The sequence below is a fragment of the Magnolia sinica genome, chromosome 16 (genome assembly GCF_029962835.1).
Source record: "Magnolia sinica isolate HGM2019 chromosome 16, MsV1, whole genome shotgun sequence".
In the NCBI taxonomy this organism is placed as follows: domain Eukaryota; kingdom Viridiplantae; phylum Streptophyta; class Magnoliopsida; order Magnoliales; family Magnoliaceae; genus Magnolia; species Magnolia sinica.
In genome coordinates, this window is record NC_080588.1 from 58,461,275 (window position 1) to 58,484,894 (window position 23,620).

Consider the following 23,620-nt stretch of genomic DNA (forward strand, 5'->3'; position numbering starts at 1 on the left):
AATTTAAAACTTATTTCATAGGATTTGTAGAATGAGTCTTGTGTTGGAAGGTGTGATATGGGATTTTCAAGTGTAGTTTGAAAGGAAATTCCACGATTTACCTTTAATTACATGTATCGCAAACCTGGTATTGGAAAACATGGGATACAGACAATCTAGGAACAATACCTTATACATGTATGTATTGCTTCTTACCATTCCATTCACCTTAATCCCACCTAACACAATTGGCCAAACGGGCTCTTAGGGATTAGGTGGCCTAGACTACCTAAATTTCCTACTTAGTCAGATCGGGTCTCACCGTTAAGTTCCTGACTTCTTACCCAGGAATGGGCTGAAACGTGTCGTAAGGCTCCCAGGTCGAATTCTAATATTGTTATCTTCTCTGTCCTCAGCCTAAGCCCTTCGTAAGGCTCTTGGAACTATTTCCTAGCATCGCTACTTGCTCTCGCTACCCAACGCCAACGCTCTGGAAGTCTTACCTTCCGTCTAAGAGCGTCAGCTCAGGGGCTGGGGTGGTCCCTAGCATTCTAAGTCCCCGTTGTGTTTCCTAATACGTATCCTCTCAAGTCAGCGGACGCGTTAGTGAGTTCATGACCCATGGCCCAAGGAATTCCAAACTATTGCTCTAATACTATCTTGTAACACCCTGAAAATCGGAGGTCGTGCATATGCTCGACTCCCGAGTTCCTGGGGTCACTTATAACCGGTTTTCATTAATATGCGATTAATCCAGTCTAAATGCCCATTCTGGAATTTCCTGGAACATGAAGCACAACCACACAAGTCTACTGAAAATTAATTATACCTATATATATACATGTCCAAAGAATACAAATGGGCGCACAAGGTGACGCCCAACAAAATCACAAAAGAATGGCAGGTCCCAAGGAATGAAGCTGAGCCGCTGCTCAGCGATCCAACGACCCATCTACTGATCTGACGGGGTCCCTTTCATCAATTAGAAGTAAGGGAACTCGTCCTCCTCCTCGAGGCTTGCATCGCCAGGCTCCACGAAATCTGTATCACCTGCATCTATGAACGGGTCTGGTTGGTATTTTAAAACACCGTCCCAGAGTGGGAGTGAGTGATCAACTCAGTAGGTGCTATTAGCCTTAAGTTGCAACAAGCATCAATTATAATAAGAATTTAATAAAAAGCAATCAATCATAAACATCTATCTAGTCTTGTTAATGTGCATGCATGCAGGATGATATGATGTATGCCCTCACCACAACGCTTCCTCGTGCGACAACATCTAACGATCGCCAATGCCAACACTCCCTCAGTGCGACCTCGACTGCCGAGTCACCAACCTAGCTAATGCCATCCAATGATGATGTTAACCGGGTTCTTAGTTAAGTCCATTCATTCAGCAGATTTGAGAATCTGATACACCCCACGTATCAAATGTCCTGAACTAGTTGCGAGGCCAAGACCCCCCGATGTGTGAGGCTGAGACCCCGCGATCCTTGACCCCGTCGGGTTTCCCCCATCCTCGACTTCAAGCACATGGGGAGTGCTGAATGTGGGGTCGCTCGCGGTCACTACGGGGAGGCGTGTCACCTCAACGTAGGCTGACAGCTCGGACATAGTGTCCCATTCCACCATGCCCGACTCACGAGACTGTGGATCAATATTCCATCCGGTATCGATGGGCTACAACGGTGGTGGGGTGTTCCAGTTTCCATACATATGTGAGCAAACAAGGTTAACAACCAGGTGAGTCAGCCAGTGGACTAAACTGCATGAGCCCAGGCAAGTATGTGGCAGAGCGACATCGGGTACAAGCGACCCATGTAGCCTAACTACTGTCGCCCACACGTACTCGCCCAAACCCATGGGTTTAGCCTCAAGGTGGTCCTACCAACGGAACCACCTTCGCTCTCCTCATGTTCCTGACCAACCCAAGGGTAGGAATAGTGACTCATAGCATCTTTCTGAAGCACATGTCAGGGCAGTAGAACAAGGTGGCCGATACACTTAGCTGTCGTGCATCACTACTTGTTACAATGAGCAGTGAGGTGGTCGGCTTCGACTGTCTCAAGGAGGTGTATGCCGAGGATAAATACTTTAATGATTCTTAGATGAAGTGCCAAGAAGGTCATCTGAATGACCTACATATACAAGACGGTTTCATCTTCAAAGGAAATCGATTATGCATCTTCCAAAGTTTTTTTCCAAAGTTCTCCGAGGGAGCAGATTATTCAAGAGTTATATGGAAGTGGCCTTGGTGGACACTTTGGGTGAGATAAGACACGAGCTCTTGTGGAAGAACGGTATTACTGGTCACAATTGGTACGTGATGTGGAAAAAATAGTACAACATTGTCATGTTTCTCAAATCTCTAATGAGACAATCTCAGAATACGAGCCTTTACACCCTATTACCTGTGCCTGATGGCCCTTGGGAGGATTTATCTATGGACTTCGTGCTTGGTCTCCCACAAACACAACGCGGCATGATTCACTGTTCGTGGTAGTAGATCATTTTTCCAAGATGACGCACTTTATCCCATGCAAGAAGACTCTCAATGCAGCAGACGTAGCGAATCTATTCTTCAGAGAGGTTGCGTGGCTACATGCGTTTCCCAAAACTATTACTTCTAATCGTGACATGAAGTTCATTAGTTACTTTTGACGGACTTTATGGACTCAATTCGATACACAACTTTAGTTCCACAGTGCCTATCACCCACAAACTGATAAGTAGACCGAGGTTGTGAATTGCATGTTGGAAAACCTTATTCGATGTATTTCAGGAGAAAAATCGAAGCATTGAGATTTGACCTTGTTTAAAGCGGAGTTTATGTTCAATAACATTGTAAACCGCTTGATAGGAAAATTTTCGTTCCAGATTATTTATGGACAAGTGCCTTGCCACACACTTGACTTGCTCCATCTGCCCAAACTCTTAGGCATGAGTATTACGGTAGAACATATGGCAAACATGATCATGGGCATTCATGTGGAGGTGCAGACCAAGTTTGTAATGCCTCGAAAATCGGTACTCGAGTACATAAACTTCGATCCCGAGTTCACGGGTGTTAACCAAATAAAAACGCACGTGTGACTTCGTTCAGATTCACATTTATTTCACATACTAGTAATCAGAGTAGCATAATTCAATTTAACGGATCTAAAGTGAAGTAGAGATAACAAAAATCAGAAATATAAGACTAACAATAAAAATACAATTCCAATAGTGGTGATCGCCCAAAATGAGAATTATACAAGCCATAATGAACATACATAAGACGATTAAAGTGTAAAGTTTTCAGTTTTCACTCAATCCTCTAAAACATGACGGAGGTGGCACAAGCTAAGATAAGCCTACTCGTCTGAGGTCTCGCAAGTACCTACATTAATAATATGACTGGTTTGTATTTTAAAACACCATCCCAGGTGAGAGTGAGTAGCTAACTCAGTGGTTCCATTAGTTCTAAGTCACACATGTTATCGACTTAATCAACGCAATTAATGACAAAATAAGAAATCAAACACTTCCTAAATACTCTTATTAAATGCATAAGGGAGATTATGAAATGATGCATACACCTCACAATCCAACACTCCCTCATAAGCGACTTCAACGCCTATTTCGTAAATGCCAAAACTCCCTCATCACGTGACTCCAATGCTAAATTGCCGCATCCTATCTAATGCAATGCGATTAATGCATATGTTAGCCAAGTAATTATTATATTTCATTCAACCAGCATATTGGTGAAGTTAGGATACCAATGTTATAACACGAGTCCTTATCCGGATCATGTGGCTCGTTACTGTATGTAGGGGCTCATTACCAGTGTCTCTTGATCCATCTGTAGTTATCACTCGTTTATCGTACCAATTAACAATTTCAAAGGTACGACATGATACCCAAAGGTATGAGGATCAACTCGATATGGGTCATCACCCAAACACCGAGTATGATCACTCAGTTCTGAGGTACGGGCTTCTCACATAAAATCAAACCACTACAAAGGAAATGACTCGTCACCCAATTCTATTCACGCTCAAGTTGTTCGAATGGTACTTTGTCACGTAACCATCGGTCGAGTAATTTGACGGGAGTCATTCGAACAATGGTCTATCACCTTCATTAGTGCTCATTGGTCACTATGAGGAGGCTTGTCACCTCAGTGTAAGCCGACAACTCAGACACAGTGTCCCATACCACCATGTCGGGCTCATGATTCTTAGGGGGATCGTATCGTACTAACGGTTATGAATGGACCATCCATTGGGAACGAGATATCCTAGATTCAAATTGGTCGTGTCATACATTGTGAGCATACATGATTAGACAACTAGTGGACTAATTTGATTGATCTAGGAGAATCCCGATGCAACTGACATTGGGTGCAAGCAACCCGTGTAGTCCAGTTACTGTCAATTGTCCGTGTTCAAATCAGGTCGATTAAACAAGCCTAGAGTGGTAACCCTAACTCGTGTCACCCTTTTAGTTCGGGCGGTTAGCCAACTAACCCAACATCATAAGCAATCCTAAATAACACTACAGACTTAGCAATTCATCATGCCATCATAATATAGATTCAATGATGCAATCACTTAGGCATTTGATCAAACATGTGAGCCTCAATAGAGTAATACATTCACTAAAGCATTTTATCAAACATGTGAACATTAACAAATCAACACAATCAATCGAGCATTCAATCGAACATGTGAGTATCATTAGAATAACACTTTTAATTACATAAGTATTTTATCAAATATGTAGGCATCCATAAACAACCTATGACACATAATACAATTAAACATGAAATATGAACATTTTAGCTATTACAACCTGTTTAACATAAGACATTATTAACTGAGACCCTCAAGGGTCGATAAATGGAAACTTTGGCATAATGGTCCGCACCTTAAGAGGGGATTTTTAATCTTTGACTCTTAAGATTTGAAAATTTGAAAAAAATCACCAATTCCTAATGTAAAGTAAGGAAATATTGTTAATCACAAATAGATATAAGTTGCGAAATCAAAGGGTTGAAAGTGAGTCTTACCTCCAGTTGCAATTGCCGGTAGTTTCAGTGAAGGATTCAGTAAGTTAAAAGATTTGATCGATGAACTACTAATCCCCAAGCACCAAGGTCTTTCCCTCTCTCTCACAATCTCTCTTCCTTTTTCTCTCTTCTTCTCTTTTCTTTTTCTTTTTTTCTTTTCCTTCTAAGATACGAAATTCGTATGGGAGCAAAGGAGGCCCCAAATGCTCCATTTATAGCACAGGATTTGGTGTGTATGGCCCTAATGACCCTTTATTCATTATATTAACCCTTTAAGGGAGAGGGGGATTGTTTCTAACATTTGGGGCTCGCTATGGGGTGTAAGGATTGATATACACTGTATGATAGTTAGTCATAATGATGATCTACTTATGGATATGATCGGCCTACCATTTAGATGTGCCGATCGATGGATATGATTAGAAGTTTGTTCAACGGTCATTGATAGTCGATCGGGGCCACGACTATACGGATGTGTGGGAAAATATCTTTAGTTGGTACCTCAAATTTGGCCATGAATCAATAATCAAAAAGTTACAACTTCGTAAAAGAGCAATGGATTAGTTTCACTTAAATTTCAGATTTTCATATAAGGTATTCACACAACTCAAGTACTCGCCTTACGCGTTCAAGTTGAATGATTCTAGACGTGATCTCAGCTCGATGTTCCGTAATGGACGTCAAGCTCACTAAGACGAATATATTTCTATAGCCATGGGTTTATTGGCCCACTAACGAGTGGTCTAAAGCTTGTTTGGATAATCAGAGCATTTCTGGAATGAATTTGGTAGCAATATATCTCGTAAGCAATAATTGGTGTTTGGATTAGCTAAGTTCATAGTGTGGCCTATTTGCAACTAGCGAAAATGAAGATTTGATTATAATCATTTTAAACCATTGGTTCCTAGGCTTAAAGGATAACTGAGTCAGTTTAGTTTGTTAATTAAGATATGATCCCTACTTGTCCTGGCTTTTGGTAGGTCTTTATTTAGACACGGTTGTCTTAATTAGTTAGTGATAGATTGGCTAGATTTAGGCCCTATGTGAATAAATCACGAGGCTAAGCCCGATGTTTAAGTGATTGGGCAGATTCGTTGGATTCCTAAGGTTAATTAATTATATTTTTATGGTTCTTTATTAGTATCACCCACGTATAAAATCACCTCGAGTGTCAAGGGTCGGTAAGTGACAATGTAGGCTAATTATATTTAAAAAAATTCAAGGATTTTTAAAAATTCAAAATAGCGAAAATTCAAGACGTTACAAAGCTACATGCCTTGAACGAGAAGTGTAAGGAGTAAGTAGATAAGCATTAGCGACAAAAAGTGTTTAAGTTGGCGACCACATTATAGTCCATCTGCACAAAGAAAAATTTTCAACCGGGACATAACAAATTAAAAAATAAGAAGATTAGACCAGTACCAATTATCCGAAAAATCAATGACAACGCATACGTTATTAATCTTCCAGATGACATTACAATCTTATAAACTTTCAATGTTGCAGACCTGACCGAGTATCATAAACCAGAGTAGGATGAGAACTAGAGGATGAGTTCTTTTAAACTAAAGGGGACTAATGTAGAGCGGGTCACGGACAGTTTCATGGCCAAGATGGATCAGAAAAGGCCTTGTCGACAATAGAAGTCATCAAGATTGTCAAAACCTTAAAACAGGCATATCTCGCAAATCGGAATGAGTTACTTGACGTACCATATATGATTTTGAGTAGGACAAGCTACTTTAGCCAACTAACTCAATATAGTAGGGTTGCCCATGCTGAATTTGCGAGATTCCATCAAATCGACGGTCAAATTCCATGTTTATTTTCATTTTTACTATTTTAAATAAGTTTTAGTTTAATTATAATTCTTCATCCATTGGGCTTTAGGAGTTGTGTTCGACATAAAAAGTGTTTAGAAAAATTAGGAGAATAACATGGTTAAGCCACATATGACACTTACTATAAATAGAAATTTACTATTTATAGTAAGTTATGCATTTTAGGGAGTTTTAGTTATAGTTTAATTCTTAAAATTATTCCAAGTCTTGGTATTCTTATTTAAAGGGTTATAGACTTATTTATTTCATCTATCAAGAAATTTATAAATTTTCATGAATACTATTTTTATTTTTTTGCTTTTTCTTCGTGAATTCGAGAAGTTTCTGTTAGGAGTCCAGAGAAGCTTCGTAAATTCAAAGTAGTTATCCTTGAGAAAGATGATGATTAACCTCATCACGTTCATCTTAGTCTTAATTATACCTACTTATATAATGTTACAACTGAATTAAGAAATAAAATATTTACTTTTATAAAATTGTATAATTCTATTGATGGAACATTTAATAGGATCAACTGCCATGGAGGACTATCAATGAGATTAAAGCTACCTTCAATGGAATTGAAAAATGCTCTAAAAAATAAAAAATGTCGAGAAAAATAAAATTTTCTCCATATATTGATAGAATTAAGAAAAGCTTGATGAGATCAAGTGGTATATTCAGTATCCCTTGTTCATAGCTCATCTTGCTGACTGAGTGGAGATACCTCGTTTCAACACCTGACGTTATGGTATCGATCCCCAGTGGGGGTGGCTCACATGGAGTGTGTGTACTGACATGGGTGTGTACTAACAAGCGAAACCCGAAAATAAATAAATAAATTCGCTATTACTTGTTCGAGCCCGGGTTGAAGACATGTGACAACCACGAGGAGGGTGTTAATTGACTTTCGGTAAAACGGTGCTATATGTCAGAACTTAAAAAAGAATTATTATTATTATTTTTAAAGGGAAGATTTCGGCCGTTATTTCATACTTCTCCAATTCAACCCGACTGATACAACCGAAATATCGGAAATTCGAACCTGAGTTGTATCCTGATTAACTTCAACCCTATCTCTTTTATTTATTTATTTATTTATTTTTGGTGGGTGTTAATCATGAAATCAAAACGGCAGCACTTAAATAATCAAATATAAACCAGAAAAAATCGAAAAAGGGCGAGAACCCAAATCTCGAATTTCTCCAAATGACGTGTCCAAGCAGGATTTCTTCACTTCCCTCGACGCTGCAGCGCTTACAGACGGTTCTCTTTCCCATCACACCTAAGCATTTATTTCCATTCATGCTCCACTGCTGCAACAGCCCAATAAAAAATTCGAAATAAAATAAAATAAGGAAGAGAAATGGAAGAAACCCCACAAAATCTTTTCAAAATTCCCACATGGGTTTGTATTGATTTCTCTCTTTTCTATCTCCACGGATTTTATGGTAGACTTTGGAGCTCTTGGATGACGGTGATAACAGAAAAATGGGCCTTTTTTTCCTTTCATGGGATCGGTTACTTAAGGGGGTAGGAGTGGAAGGCTCTTTTGGGTGTGTTTGATTTTGATGCTAAGAAGGATTCTTTTGGAGTTTTTGATATGAAGAAGGTTTTTGGGTTTTGGGTTTTGTTCATGACTGTGGGAGCTGTTTTGGTGTTCCTTTCTTTCAGCAGCAGCAGCAGTGGCTCTTTGGGAGGTATTTTGAGAAATTTCATGCTGTTTGATATGATCTTAAGGATTATATGTGTTTTAGCTGATTTGGGTTGGAATTGTATTGCTTTAGTTTGGTACACTGGTTTGTTTTAATGTTTGGACTAGTTTGGAATGTGGGATTTCTACATTCATGCTTCATTGGTTACTTCATAGTGGATTGTGTACTTAGTAAACTCTGTGGGGCCCACCATGGATGTATGTCTTATCCATGCCGTTCATCCTTTTTTCCGGATCATTTTAGGGCATGATCCCAAAATTGAAGCATATCCAAAGCTCAAGTGGACCACACCACAGGAAACAGTGTGGATAGCGACGTTCACTGTTGAAAGCTTCCTACGGTGCACAGTGATGTTTATTTGTCATCCAACCTGTACATAAGGTCACAAAGATATGGATGAAGGGAAAACACAAATATCAGCTTTATCCAAAACTTCTGTGGACCCCGAGAAGTTTTCAACGGTAGGCATTCAATTCACACTGTTACCTATGGTTTAGTCCACTTGAGCTTTGGATATTATTCAATCTCGGCTCATGCCCTAAAATGATCTGGAAAAAAAAAAAAAACAGATGGACAACGTGGATAAGATACATACATCGTGGTAGGCCCCACAGAGTTTACTCAGTATGCAATCGGCTCCCCTGACTCGGTTGGATTTTGAGTCGACTGAATAATAAACTCGTTTTCAGAGAGAATTATTATTTTTAGTCTCCTTGAGTAAAAACTCACTGAGTCAAGTTGATTGAGACCGGGTTTTGTTTCTGGGTTTTCTTTACTGACATTTCATTATTTTATTAATTTATGCATTTTATAAATAAATGCTTGTATGTTAAAATAGTTATTAATTGGTTTTGTTTCTGGGTTTTTTCTTTACTAACGTTTCATATTTTTATTAATTTATGCATTTTATAAATAAATACTTGTATGTTAAAATAGTTATTAATGGAAGAGCTTGGCCTCTCGACATGCAACTTTTTAGCTGTGGCTGAGTCAACTCGACGGATGCAATTTCGAGTTGAGTCAATTCAAGTTTTTGGATCTCTGAAACATGTTTATAGTTGCAGACTCGTCATTGTTGGATTGTTAAAGCACTTAGACGAAGGAAATAAAAAGACTAATAATGAAAGTTAATAGCCCTGCGGAGAGTGAAATATCAAATTTTAGTGGATGGGTAGCTGTAACATTATCGCATCAGTTGGACAATCCTATCCATGCCATCGCCATGCTTAAAACCTAGAGTTAGAAACAATAATGGTCAGTGGTCCATGCTTAGCTTCAAGGTCAAGTGGCCCAGATTGGCCTGTCGATGTGATTCTGTAAAGTCACCATCCTTGGTAAGGCCCATTAGATGAACGACATGGGCCACCTAAGGTTAAGATATTGGATTGACTGCGGTCTTAATTGTATAGTATTTTGCTATATAAAATCCAATGAGGCCTTGATGGGAATTTATACAAACTCATGCCTTAATGGAGAGTGGTGAGTTTTTTTGTGAGCATATATTCAATTTTGTAAAGAACATTTTCAATAGCATCCAAGACTTTCAACTGTACCTTTTTTTTCTTGTCTTTTTTCTTTGTTAATTTTCTTGGATGTTTTGGTGTTCTCATATGATATGTCGTTTTAGTTTGTATTGCTAGATCTCATTAAAGAGTCCTATATATTTTTGGTGTCTCGGTAGGCACCAGACAAGTGAAAGCTAATACATTCATGGAGTTGGTCAAACACTTACACTGAGTTTGAATACACGAGTGAATTGAATTGTGAACATTCAGTTTAATCAAGTGGAGCTGATGAAAGTTAAAAGATATTTCCCATAATTCATAATATGTAGCCCTCAAATTGTACTTATGTTTCTTTCGTATCTGACCTAAAAGTATGGTAGTTGTGATTTGGGACACATATCCTCAACATAATGCCATTTTCTTATACTAGTTATTTTGATTCAATTCGAAGTGTATCCAGATGCACTCTTAATGTTGAAGTAAATCTAGATTGCTGTGGGAAGTTCTGATTTGGGAAGGAATCTATTCTTTGAAATGTCACGAAACAAATTATGAATGCTCGAACCTCCATATGATGTCTTGTCTAAGGATTTGAACCATGATTACACTGAATTGGTAGATATTCGATTTCTCTAAAAAAAACTAACAGAGATTGATAGCTAAGTAAACTTGGATGCAATGTTGAGTAATATGTGATCTGAAAATTGAAAAAATATAACTAGTTTAGGTCTTTCATCCCTGTAGTTCTGCTAAAATTAAAATCCTACGGGTGCATTAGATGTACCTCCAACTCATGTTTTGGGGGTTATCTCCAATTTATTTGGCACTGCATCCAGGGAAGCACAGAAGTGAAAATTGCGTTAGGCAGGTCTATTCTTCTCCTGTTTTCCGCCCAAAACTGACAGCTTGTGTCATTCTACTTATTCCTAAAAATCACATGCTATAAGGGTTGTTTTGTTTTGGATAGAGTTGTGTCACCACAAGCAGTCAAAGCAGCTGTACATGTTCATGGCTTGTTAACCTCATTGTGCATGGGCAATGCACTCTTCTTGGACTCGTGGATATGTGACGTTAGACCATGGATTAGGTGTCTCTGGTGGAGAGGTAGAATTACTTGTCATTTACAATGTTGTCAAAATCATTATCATATTGCAAATTGTAATAGGGGTTGAATCATATCGAATTGCAAATTGTATCATAAATCGTAAGATTTTTTTTAATGATTTCTTTAAAAAAGTTTTAAATTATAAATAAATCGGGGAAAAAAAAATTGAAACTCATCAATCATTCTTTTGCTGTCAACATGCACCAAGTAACACCATATCATGATAGTGTTAGAGGATTCTGATGTTTCCTTTATCTTTGTATTTTAAGAAATTACCCTTAAAAAAACATACTACGATCCTTTTTCATTTTTTTAGTTTTTATTTTTTTATTTTTTACCTTTCTTGAATATAGAATCAAGTTGGAAAAATGGCATTTGATTCTATAGAATGGTGAAGAAAGATATTTTGATTTCTAACCATCATTCCACAATACAAATATGTCAACGTGATCGTAACCATCCATAAAAATATTCCAAGTGAGTCGTACAAGAATTTGGTGTTTTGACTAGTTAAGAAGTCATAAAATAAAGTTCCATGATTAACGTTAGAGACTATATATCATTTAATCTATTATAAAGAACAAAATAAAATAATTTACCTTTTCTAAACGATTCTTAAGGCCCCCACCAGTTTACCAACATAAAATGAAAGCCAAGTTAAGCTTAAAATAGAAGAGAGCAAGTATAATTTAAATCGTAAATCAAGATTTGAATCGTCAATTGTAGGATTCAAATCATAGAATTGTAGGATTCATATAAAAAGGGATTAAAGGTAGGATTCAAATGATTTTGCTTAAGGTTCGACCCAAATACTAAGTTGTAGGATTTTGTCAACTAAGCTAGTCAATGACACTTTAAATTTTGGTGCACGTGAGGATCATACTCATACACGCACATGCATGACATGTTCCAATGTGCCATAGGTGTGACTATTTATGTTCAAGCATCCCACATATGCATAAATACCACCATCAATTTCAAGTACTAAAAACGTGGCACATGTGTCAATGTGCACATGTAGATGGATAAACCTGCTACCGACCAATCTTTATATTCCACACATGTGCCATAATCCATCTTGTCCATGTTCCAAAGTACTTGGCAAACAAGGGACGGAACAACTAGTCAGCAACTGCATGTCCATGACCATCTAGCACTAATAGCATGCCATGATTTGCCAGTCGTGACACAACTTTGCGGAATCAAAATAGTCTTGCCCATATCCACTTTTCGGAGAACCCAAACTCACCCTAAAGGGCCGTTTTGATCAAGCAAAGTTGTGTTAGCATAGGCCCTCTAGGTCATGCTGTCATGGACTAGTTGTTCTGTTCCTTGCATGTCGAACACTCTGGAACAGGGAGTGAATGAACTATGTCAAATGTGGCAAGCTTAATGTAGATGGTGGCATATGTAGTATTTATAGCAAATGTGCAAATTGACATATGTGGCACATGTTAGGTGCTTGAAGATTGGTGGTGGTGCATGTTCACAAGTGGCATATTTAGCACATGTGCTGCATGTGCACAAAACATAGTGCTCTTACTTGCACCAAACTAGTGATAAACTACCCTCATTATTATTAAACCTTTGTTGCAAAGGCTTGCTGTCCTTGCTAACAGTCAAATTTTTTAGGACAAAATTGTCATTATTTTCCTAGGTAACCACCAATAATGGGTATGACAACCTATGACAAGCTGTTTGCCCTAGATGTCATGAGTAAACACAACTCTGCTTGAATACAAACAGCCCCTAATTAAGGTTCTAGTTCAACTGTATGAGTAGCCTAGTGAGGTATCGCATTTTGAAGTGGAAGTTCATATCCTCATTGCCAATCTTTTATGTGATTTGCTCGACATTTGCATGGTAGTTCTTGGGTCAATGTGATTTTTCTTTTGATCTTTCCCTACCATTTTCACATTGGCTTCACTCGACTGTAACTGAGTTTTGTAAACACCTATATACTCACACATATCATCCTAGAAGTCCTCATTGCAATCTATCAAGACATCCAAGTATCTTCATTAGCCTGCGAAAATTTTCTCTATTGCCTTTTTGGTCGACGTCTTCTAATAAATGGATGGAATTTCATAACCAAGTATAGTGACTTGATTGATTAGAGTATACGGGGAAGCTTGGAAAGCAAGATTTGGTTGTAAATCACGGGACTATTTCAGTAGATCAAGTGAGAATCACCAGGTCAATTCATATGTAAATCAAGTGAGAATCACCCATTTTATTTTATTTTTTCATCAAAATAGAGGGAATCTGATTCACCCATTGTGTGTGTTGCCGTGATGAGGAATCTATTGACCATTTCTTCATATTTTTCCCATTTGTTCGTAGGGTGTGGGACCACATGCTATCCAATTTGGATATGCAATGGGTTTTGCTAGGTTCAGTTCGAGATCTTCTTTGGGCATGGCATGGAGGTTATAGCGGGAAGTATGGGAGGGATAGGTGGATAATGGTTCTGCTGGCTCTGTGGTGGCCCTTATGGGGTGAAAGGAACATAAGCTACGCCGGAATTCCTCAAGATCTCTAGAGGCGGTTTTCAATTTGATTTTTTTTTGTCAATTTCGGAATGGACTCTATTTCCTTAACCATTAATGGTTGGGCTTTTGTTGGGTGGATCTTTAATTTTCTTTCATTTTTGTATTCTTTTCCTGCTTCACATTGGTTAGCAGGCCTTTAATAAATCTCAATTAATCTTTAAAATAAATAAATAAATAAATAAGAAGAAGAAGAAGAAGAAGAAAAGAAAAGAAAAAAAAAAGAGGGAATCTGATTTGTGATCACATTGATCGGACTATTTCTGGCAAGTTTGTCTGGTCCCTCGACAATTTCAATTCTGCCATGTTCCAACGACCTACAACGGGTTCCACTGAGTTTGAATCAGTTGTTTTTATCAGTCATGCTTTCAATTCTCCCAAAGCACTGATCATTTTATATTCAATTGCAGAGGATCTGCTTGTGGGGAATGCAGGCTCGGTTTTCCCTGTACATGAGGAAAACATGAAGGCAGCAATGACTAACAGAAAACTGAAGGTACAATATGCATTCTTTTGGAGTTCAATAGAAGTTGGGGAAATCCATGGTTTTATATGCTTCTTGTTATTCAAATAGGAGGTTAGCTAGCTCCACACACACCTCTAATATGGACACAAGTGCCAATATGACACGTGTGTAAGGCATCTGAGCTGTGAATCATGTGAGGCCTGCCAAAAATCAGGCTTTTCAACTTTCGAGTAGGCCACCTGTCTTTGGAAACAATGGACTTGTCCATATATTTCCTTCAGTGGTGGAATGGCCGCTTATTTTTGGACAGAACCTACACGATGGGTCCCTCCTGATACACGGTTGGGATGCCCTACAAATTTGCAGGGCTGACATGTATGTTGGTGTGTATGAGTGCAAGTTGGCTAGCAAACCTGCTTAAATAAAATGGGTCGTTTCCTTCTTGTTTATATGCATCAGTTCTCTTTCATTCACAGGAGAACAGCTATGATTGGAGCGGCAGCACAGAGAAGGGGGAATCAGGTGACCTAAATTTGGAGGATTACCACTCTATAGATCCTGTTCCAAGTTCGAGGGCATCCATAAAGACTGGACCGATCGAACATGGCACTCCTGTCATCCCTTACATACCACGGCCAACTCCCCCAAGTCATCCTGGGCATGGTGGGTCCCCTTAGACAATCGCAGCCACGTCTTCGAATTTCATGTCCTTATCACTTAAAACTTGTAAGATAGTACTTTATGGAGCTGTTTACTATCATGGTTGCATGCTAGACTGAATACTATAATAACTGTATGTTGGGAATGTTTACAGACTTCGGTCAGTTAATAAAATTAGTATGTTTTTCTAGAGTCATCATCTTGCATGCTTCGGATCAAAACCGTCAAACTAAATATGGACACCGTGTTCATGCTGACCTTTTCTTCTTGTTCGAAGATGATGGCTTCCCATCCCCACAATGAATTCTTAAACTTTGACTTTGGAGATGAGAAATTGATATTATGTCTAAGAATCTAATAGAACTAGGGCCATCAATGCGCACCCAGATCCGCAGGTACCCGATGGACCCATCCCGATTTTAATGGGTCCAGGTTAAATTTTTTAGACCTGTCAAGAAATCAGGTCAAATCTCGGTCTCACATTTTCGGACCAGTTAAATTCAAGCCTAGTCGGGTTCAAGTTGGTCCATCAACTTGGACCCAGTTAAAATTAGGTCGGGTCAAGTTAATGTTAATAATATATTATATATGTAATATATATTTCTTATTGTAGCTATGTAATAAAATTTCCTAAGCCACAGGCATGTAAGAGAGACCATTTACACACCCAGCATGTTGAAGCGGCACATGTGTGTGATCTAATCCACCCATGAGGGAGTAGGTAAGAGTGGTTGAGGGTGTAACAGGCCTTGGCCTTGTTTGGTCACGGTCAAGGTCAAGGGGTTAGGTGTAAAAGGGGGTGGTGTGGAGGTATATCTAGCATGTGGGTCCCATGGTCAAAGTCAAGTGTCAATGTTCAATGATTAACTGAGGTGTGTGTGTATAGGGCTAGAGAGTGAGTAGTATCATGTAATGGGTGTGTGTGTGATCTAAGTGTGTGATCAACTTAGACCTAGATCTGCAGGTAAACCAATGGACGCATCCTGATTTTAATGGGTTCGGGTTCAATTTTTTGGACCTGTCAAGAAATCAGGTCAAATCCGGGTCTCACATTTTCAGACCAATTAAATTCGAGCCTAGTCGGGTTCAAGTCAGTCCATCAACTTAGGTCGGGTCAAGTTAATATTAATAATATATCATATATGTAATAGATATTGCTTATTCTAGCTATGTAATAAAATTTCCTAAGCCACAAGCATGTAAGAGAGACCATTTACACGCCCCACATGTCAAAGTGGCACATGCGTGTATGATCTAATCCATCCATCAGGTGGGTCTGATCATTTAAGTGCTCTTACCTGAACCCAACTCGAAACATAGATTAAAGTCCTGATGGTACCTGACAGGCATCCAAACCTGATCGGATCTGTCCATTCTTCAAGAATGAGACCTGAACCAGAAAGGACCCGAACCCGGGAAAACCTGAACCCAGTTCGTCCGAATGTGGTATCATAGGATTTGACCCAAACCCATTGACAGCCATAGATGGAAGGGACAATGCTTGTGGCCATCTTAAGATCCATGGCATATGAAATTTCAGTTTATGTCTGTAATGATTAAGACCTCTTAGAGAATCTTCCCTTCCTGTTACTCCACTACTACTTTTAGGGCCTACTTGTAATGGAGGGTGATCCAATCCTATCAGAATTTTCATTTGGTTTCTCCAAAACATCCCTAGCCAAAGTGGGACCACATTAAAAATGACTGATCTCCACCGCCTCTTTCAATTCTTCCGAATGATCATCACGTCATCATGTGCAAGCTTGCTGTTAATTGCTGACAGGACGGTCATCATCGTCATCATTTTTCACTTTACTTTTCAATTAATAATAAGCTTGTTGTTAATCATGTCTCCATTCTCTTGCAAGAAACTTTTTAGCCCCACACACACCCTTTATGCGCCGCATCGAGCCCCATGTGTACTTAGTGTGGCCCGCCGGTAAGTTCTTTTAAACTGTCCGTTCTCTTCATATAGGAGTGGCCCACCGAATGAGTGGGCACATTTGATTTTTGCACTAGGTCATCTTCATGGCGAGAACCATCGCATGCCCCGTTCAGATGTCCCGCATGCCAGTCATGTAGCACACGCACTGCGCGTAAATGTCTGCATGGTGCGAGGAAACCTCCACTAATGCATCCATCCACCTCTTTTTCTAATATGTTACAGCTGATTTTGATTAGAAGAATTAATAACACAATCACTACCTAATAAAAGAAAAAAGGAAGAAAGGAGAAGAGAGAGAAGGGAAGGAAAAGGAGATTACAATCTTTATTCATTGCTCTGATAGCAATACATACTTTACTGCTGGACCAGGCATGTGTTTGGTTCGAATCTTCTACATCAGTGCCTATGGAACTTTCCACCTTTACATAGGCCACTAATACCCTGTACTATATGATGCCTGACAGGACCCATTTCTTTTTTGTGGTCCACACCTCATGAATGCTCATATGGGACCCATCTTTTAATTATCTTGGCCATTCATAATGGCAGATCCTATTATACATGGGCTAGTCACCTATATTTTCTTCTATTTTGGAAGTTATTAATTGTCCAATTAGCAGCAAGGTATTCCAGAACAGTAATGGTGGCCGTAAACTCTTACGATACAGGATATAACAGCAATTACGGCTCTCCTAACGGCTGTTATGGTCTCTCTCTTTCAACACAAAATCCAAAAAAAAAAAACCTGTATCGGCCTTGTCATGGACTATTATGGGATTGTTATGGCCTTTACAGGTGGTGTAACGGGCTGTTATGAGAGCTCCAATGGCTTTTACGGTCATTTTTTCCGTAATGGCTATTATGACCTTTACAACGCATAATGTGTAACGGTTGCCACTGTTATCTTTACATAATGGCCTTTATAGCTCCGTAACAGTTGTCACAACACACCATTACTAAATGTAAGTAATAAGAAATTTTAGCCGACGGTCCATATTCAACAAGAAAGAGAAGAAGATCAATCAACCGATTAAGATGATAGTTCAAAATCTCGCTAACTCGACTTGAAACTCGTCTGTGTCAAATCTACCGTATTTGTACTGGACTTGAACCTAGAGAGACTAGTTGAGTCGACTCAACATAACATCAACCAAGTGAGGTAACAACCTTAGACCGGTGAGGTGTCTATAATGTTTTGATTTTAAGTTTTTATATTTGCGTATATGAGATCTAACTATTTTAAATATCTATTAACATTCGTAATATTTTCAATTTATAATAATTAAATATCGATTGGAGTCAGTTCGAGTCTTCGAGTCAACCTGACCCGACGAACTAGTCGAGTTGGGTTTTCAGCTATGGTTAAGATCTTCTCGATGGGTAGCGTTAAATGCTGTTTTCATTCAGTAAAGCACTGCGGGCTTTCTCAGAAACTATGGAGCATTATTATTGACAACTTCCTTATTGACCCCATGAACATCATTGGAAGAATTTTCTTCTCTCTCAAGCTAATCTCATACACCCATTTGATTGTCTTTCTACATCAGCAATCCTTTCTAAGATCACTTCAAACACAATCAATATACTATGCCAATGAGCTTCTTGTAGCTTCTTTACTCCCTTTTATCAACTCAGGTGGGCCATAGAAAGCAATGTGGGTGTGTTTTCTATCTTGTTCTTATGGCCTACATGCTTTCCTTTTCATGGAATTCAAGTGGGAAAGGGATGTGAGCATGGGCTGTATAAATTAAAGAGGTGGACCACACAAAATCGTTTTTTAAAAGTTTCTGATTAGTCCCAACATAAACTACTTAGAAGATCCAGTTAAAGATTATTTAAAGGAGAAATGATCCAGTGCCCGCGGAGCACTCTTAAGTTATAGAACTCCTAGTTGTGTTGGTTCACTTGGACAGTCCATTCGATCAATTTCAACCGTACATTAAGCTCAGAAAACATTTTTATAGGCTATCATACCAAAATCATACTCATTGGATGACCCATCCCATCTTTGATTTGGCCTTTTTTTTAATACAGCCATCCATTTTTGAAGCCATGGATGAAATGGTTACAATTGCCTAGGAAAGTCATTCGTTAGAATCATAAGCAATCCATGATAGGCCCTAACAAATAGACGGATCAAATTGTTGATTGGACCTATTTTTGTGTAAATTATCTTGACCGTCCAATTTAAAGATCATTGGCTGAATGTTTCATATTTGTCCAATCCGTGTGATTTTTGCATGGCAGCCCATGAAATGTGCCCTGGACCTAATGAACAGTCTAGATCAATGGATTGGATTGTTTTAAGTGTCCTAATTCAATTAGGAGTACCATAAGAAACATCTCTCTTTCATTTATTTCTTAAATAACGGACTCAGATTCGATATGCTGACACCGCCATTCCATACCTTAGTACTGGTCGGTGCTGAAAAAGATTTGTGGGCCCCACCATATGTATGTGTTTTATCCCCTCATCCATTTTGCAAGCTCATAGTAGGGCATGAGCTAAAAAATGAGGCTGATCCAAATCTCAGGTGGACCACACCATAAGAAACAGTGGTAATTGAACGTGGTCCGTGAAAAAATTCCAAGGGCCCAGTGTAATATTTATTTGCCATCCAACCGTTGATTAGGTCACACAGACTGGTGAATGGAAAACATAAATATCAGCCTGAACGAAAACTTTTGTGGACCTCGAGAAGTTTTTAATGCTGAGTGTTCAATCGCCACTGTTTCCTATGGTGTGGTCCACCTAATTTTTCGTTCCGCCTCATTTTTGTTCTCATGCTAGAATATTATCTCTCAAAATGGATGGACGGAGGGGATAAAATTCATACGTCTTTGTGGGTCCCACAGAGCTTTTACGGCACCAACCAGTACCGAGGTGGGAGCAGATTGCATGTGACCCGCACATAGATATGGAGAAATTTACGACTGTGGACCCCACCTTTTATCCAGCGGTTTTTACGAAACAATACAAACTTAGAATACGCACTTGGACCTCCTCGTACGGAGTCGGAATTTCAGGACGAAAATACCCCTACTTTTGGCGGAAACGGATTCGGTACTCCCCCTGCCACCAGCTAATACGGACGGTCGGTGGTCTGTGGACCCCACCATGTTGTATACTTTTCATCCATGCCGTCCATATATTTTTCCAGATCATTTTATGGTATGAGACCAAAATTAGGTATATCCAAATCTCAATTGTACCACATTACAGGAAACAATTTTGAATGAGCGTCAACCATTAGAAACTCAGGTGGAGCCCACTGTGATGTTTGTGAGAAATCCTCCCCGTCTAAGTTCATTCATAGGGTCACAAAGACCTGGATAAATAGGAAAAGAAAATTTCATAATGATCCAAAACTTGTGTAACCCCTAAAAGGGTTGCAATGGTAGACGTTCAATTCCCCACTACCTTTTCCAGTGTGGTCCACTTGATTGCTAGATCTGTCTTATTTTTCACCTCAAGCCTTAATTTGAGTTCGCCAAATAGATGGACGGTTTGGATATAATACATACCTCATAATGGGACCCACAAAAATCGGTGGGGATTACAATAGGGAAAAAGAAGGAAAAAAAAAAAAGAAAAAAAGGAGGAAGCCAGCGTGTTGGGGTGGACCGGGTTAGAGTTGGGTCTATCGCTACGGATTATAACCGTAGCCAAAACTGTAGTGCTATGCACTTTTTTATTTTTATTTTTATTATTTTTTTTTACATGGAGAACGTTTTCCCCCTTACATTTTTTTATAATACATAATTATGTAAATATGTATATATAAGTATATAAAAATATTTTTCTATCTTTTAATTCATTTCTTTGTCTATTTATTTAACAAGCATATCTCTTAAACTAGAATGATTTACTTAACCTACCACATATGATTTTGGGGTAGGAGAAGCTAATTTAGCCAATCAACCTAGTTATTTTCCAAGATTCCATCGGGTCATTGGTCGAAAATCCATTTCATTCAGTTCATGGTCAATTTGAATCACTTCGTGGTCAAACTAGAAATTCAGCGGGACAAACATGAAATTGAGCAAGGCAAACATGAAATTGAGAAGGGAAAACTAGAAAGAACTTCATTTTTATTATATTTCAATATAGGACTTATTACATCAGTTTATTATATTTCAATTACGTGCTAATATTTTTGTTGTTACATTAGTTTGTTATTTCAATTACGTGCTAATATTTTTGTTATTACATTAGTTTATTATATTTCAATATAGGACTTATTTTTGTTATCTATGATTTTATTAATTATATACGTGATTATTCATTATAAAGAACTTCATTTTTTTCTTTATAAAACTAAGCTAAAATATAGGACTACTCCTTTAAAAAGTCATGTAGCATAGCACACAGTCTATTTGGGAGAGAGAAATCCGACATATCTTGTTAGCTTGAGTCCTTGGAAATGACGTGGACAAATGAGACCCGACATTTGCCACGTTGTTTTTCTTGTTTTCTCCGCTCATATTTCAGTTTGTCTCGCTGTTTTTCTAGTTTATCCAGCTGTTTTTCTTATTTGCCCCACTATTTTTCTAGTTTGCCTCGCTCATATTTCAGTTTGCCCCGCTGTTTTTCTAGTTTGCCCCGCTCATATTTCAATTTGCCCAGCTATTTTTCTAGTTTGCCCCGCTCATATTTTGGTTTGCCCCGCTGTTTTTCTAGTTTGCCCTGCTCATAATTCAGTTTGCCCCACTCATGTTTCAGTTTGCCCCGCTATTTTTCTAGTTTGCCCCGCTCATATTTCAGTTTGCCCCGCTCATATTTCAATTTGCCCCGCTGTTTTTCTAGTTTATCCCGCTCATATTTCAGTTCGCCCCACTATTTTTCTTATTTGCCCCGCTATTTTTTTAGTTTGCCCCGCTCATATTTTAGTTTGCCCCGCTCATATTTCAATTTGCCGCGCTATTTTTCTAATTTGCCCCACTCATATTTCAGTTTGCCCCGCTGTTTTTCTTGTTTGCCCTGCTATTTTTTTAGTTTGCCCCACTCATATTTCAATTTGCCCCGCTGTTTTTCTAGTTTGCCCCGCTCATATTTCAGTTTGCCCTGCTATTTTTCTAGTTTGCCCCGCTCATATTTTAATTTGCCCCATTATTTTTTTAGTTTGCCCCGCTCATATTTCAATTTGCCCCGCTGTTTTTCTAGTTTGCCCCGCTCATATTTCAGTTTGCCCCGCTGTTTTTCTAGCTTGCCCCGCTCATAATTCAGTTTGCCCCGCTCATATTTCAGTTTGCCCCGCTATTTTTCTAGTTTGCCCCACTCATAATTCAGTTTGCCCCGATCATATTTCAGTTTGCCCCGCTTATATTTTAATTTGCCCCGCTGTTTTTCTAGTTTGCCCCGTTGTTTTTCTAGTTTGCCCCGCTATTTTTCTAGTTTATCCCGCTCATATTTCAGTTTGCCCCGCTGTTTTCATGGTTGCCTAACTCATTTTTATGTTTGCCCCGCTGAATTTCTAGTTTGCCCTGCTCAATTTCATGTATGGCTAAAAGTTGAGCGGGTTCAACCCGACCGACCCAACATTGGGTTGGGCTCGGGCATGATATATCGGGCCCGATCTCTAGCTTGGGCTATACAAACACTAACCTGATAAAACTTGTGTTGGGTTAGGCTTGAGCACCAACCCGAACCAACCCGCCCGACTTTCAGCCCTAATTTCATGTTTGTCTGCTCAATTTCATGTTTGCCCCACTGAATTTCTAGTTTGCCCCCACCGAATTTTTAGTTTGACCGCGAAGTGATTGAAATTGACCATGAACTGAATTAAATGGATTTTCGACCATCGACCCGATGGAATCTTGGAAAATAACTATGTTGGTTGGCTAAATTTGCTTCTCCTACCCCAAAATCATATGTGATAAGTTAAGTAAATCATTCTAGTTTAGGAGATATGCTTGTTAAATAAATAGACAAAGAAATTAATTAAAAGATAGAAAAATATTTTTATATACTTATATATACATATTTACATAATTATGTACTATAGAAAAATGTAAGGGAGAAAATGTTCTCCATGTAAAAAATAAAAATAAAAAAAAATAAAAAGAGAAAAGAGAAAAAAGTGCATAACACTACAGCTATGGCTACAGTTATAATCCGTAGCGATAGGCCGAGTCTGACCCGGTCGACCGGATCTCAACCCAGTCGACCCCAACTCGCTGGTTTTGTTTTTAAGTATGCTGGCCTATGGCTACGGATTCAGCGGCCTCTATGGCTACGGATTATAACTGTAGCCATAGGTATCGCGAATCCGTAGCCATAGGTACCTTGGTCCAGGGACCTGATAAACTGGGTCAGCTAGTTGGGGTCGACCGGATTGGGACGCGGTCGACCAGGTCGGTTGTCTTGCCCACTTGTGTTTTTTATATTTGTCTCATTTTTTGTCTTATATCATAATGAGAGTAGTCAATTCATTTTTTTAGATTTATCTCATTTTTTGTCTTATATCATAACGAAAGTAGTCAAAATTGAGATGAGGGAGACCCACATAGCTTTCAATAGTAAGGGATTCCTACCCTAAGTTGTCGTGGGCAATCTGCATCCCTTTGGATTATAGGGAATTCATCTAACCCTAGGTTACAGGCAAGTTGCATAACTTTTAGACAATTTAGTTTGCATATGGCTCAATTGAGTTTCAAAACTTAAGATAAACTCGACTCGAATCGAACCACTAGCTCGAGTCGAAAGCTTTGGCAAACAAGCCAAGCCTCAATGTTGAGCTCGAGGGCAAGCTCGAGATCGAGCTCAAACTCGAGTATAGCATGGACGAGTCAAGCCGAGCTTGGCCCATCTCGACTCGACTCG

General features: G+C 38.9%; 1 protein-coding gene across 1 annotated transcript; it reads left to right on the plus strand.

Annotated features, from left to right (window-relative positions):
- Window positions 1–8,122: 8,122 nt before the first annotated feature.
- Window positions 8,123–15,048, plus strand: LOC131229560 (uncharacterized). The gene is made up of 3 exons (XM_058225561.1): window positions 8,123–8,552; window positions 14,137–14,222; window positions 14,669–15,048. Exons 1-3 carry the CDS (start codon window positions 8,456–8,458, stop codon window positions 14,867–14,869), a joined length of 384 nt encoding a protein of 127 aa, XP_058081544.1. The 5' UTR covers window positions 8,123–8,455; the 3' UTR covers window positions 14,870–15,048.
- Window positions 15,049–23,620: the final 8,572 nt, after the last annotated feature.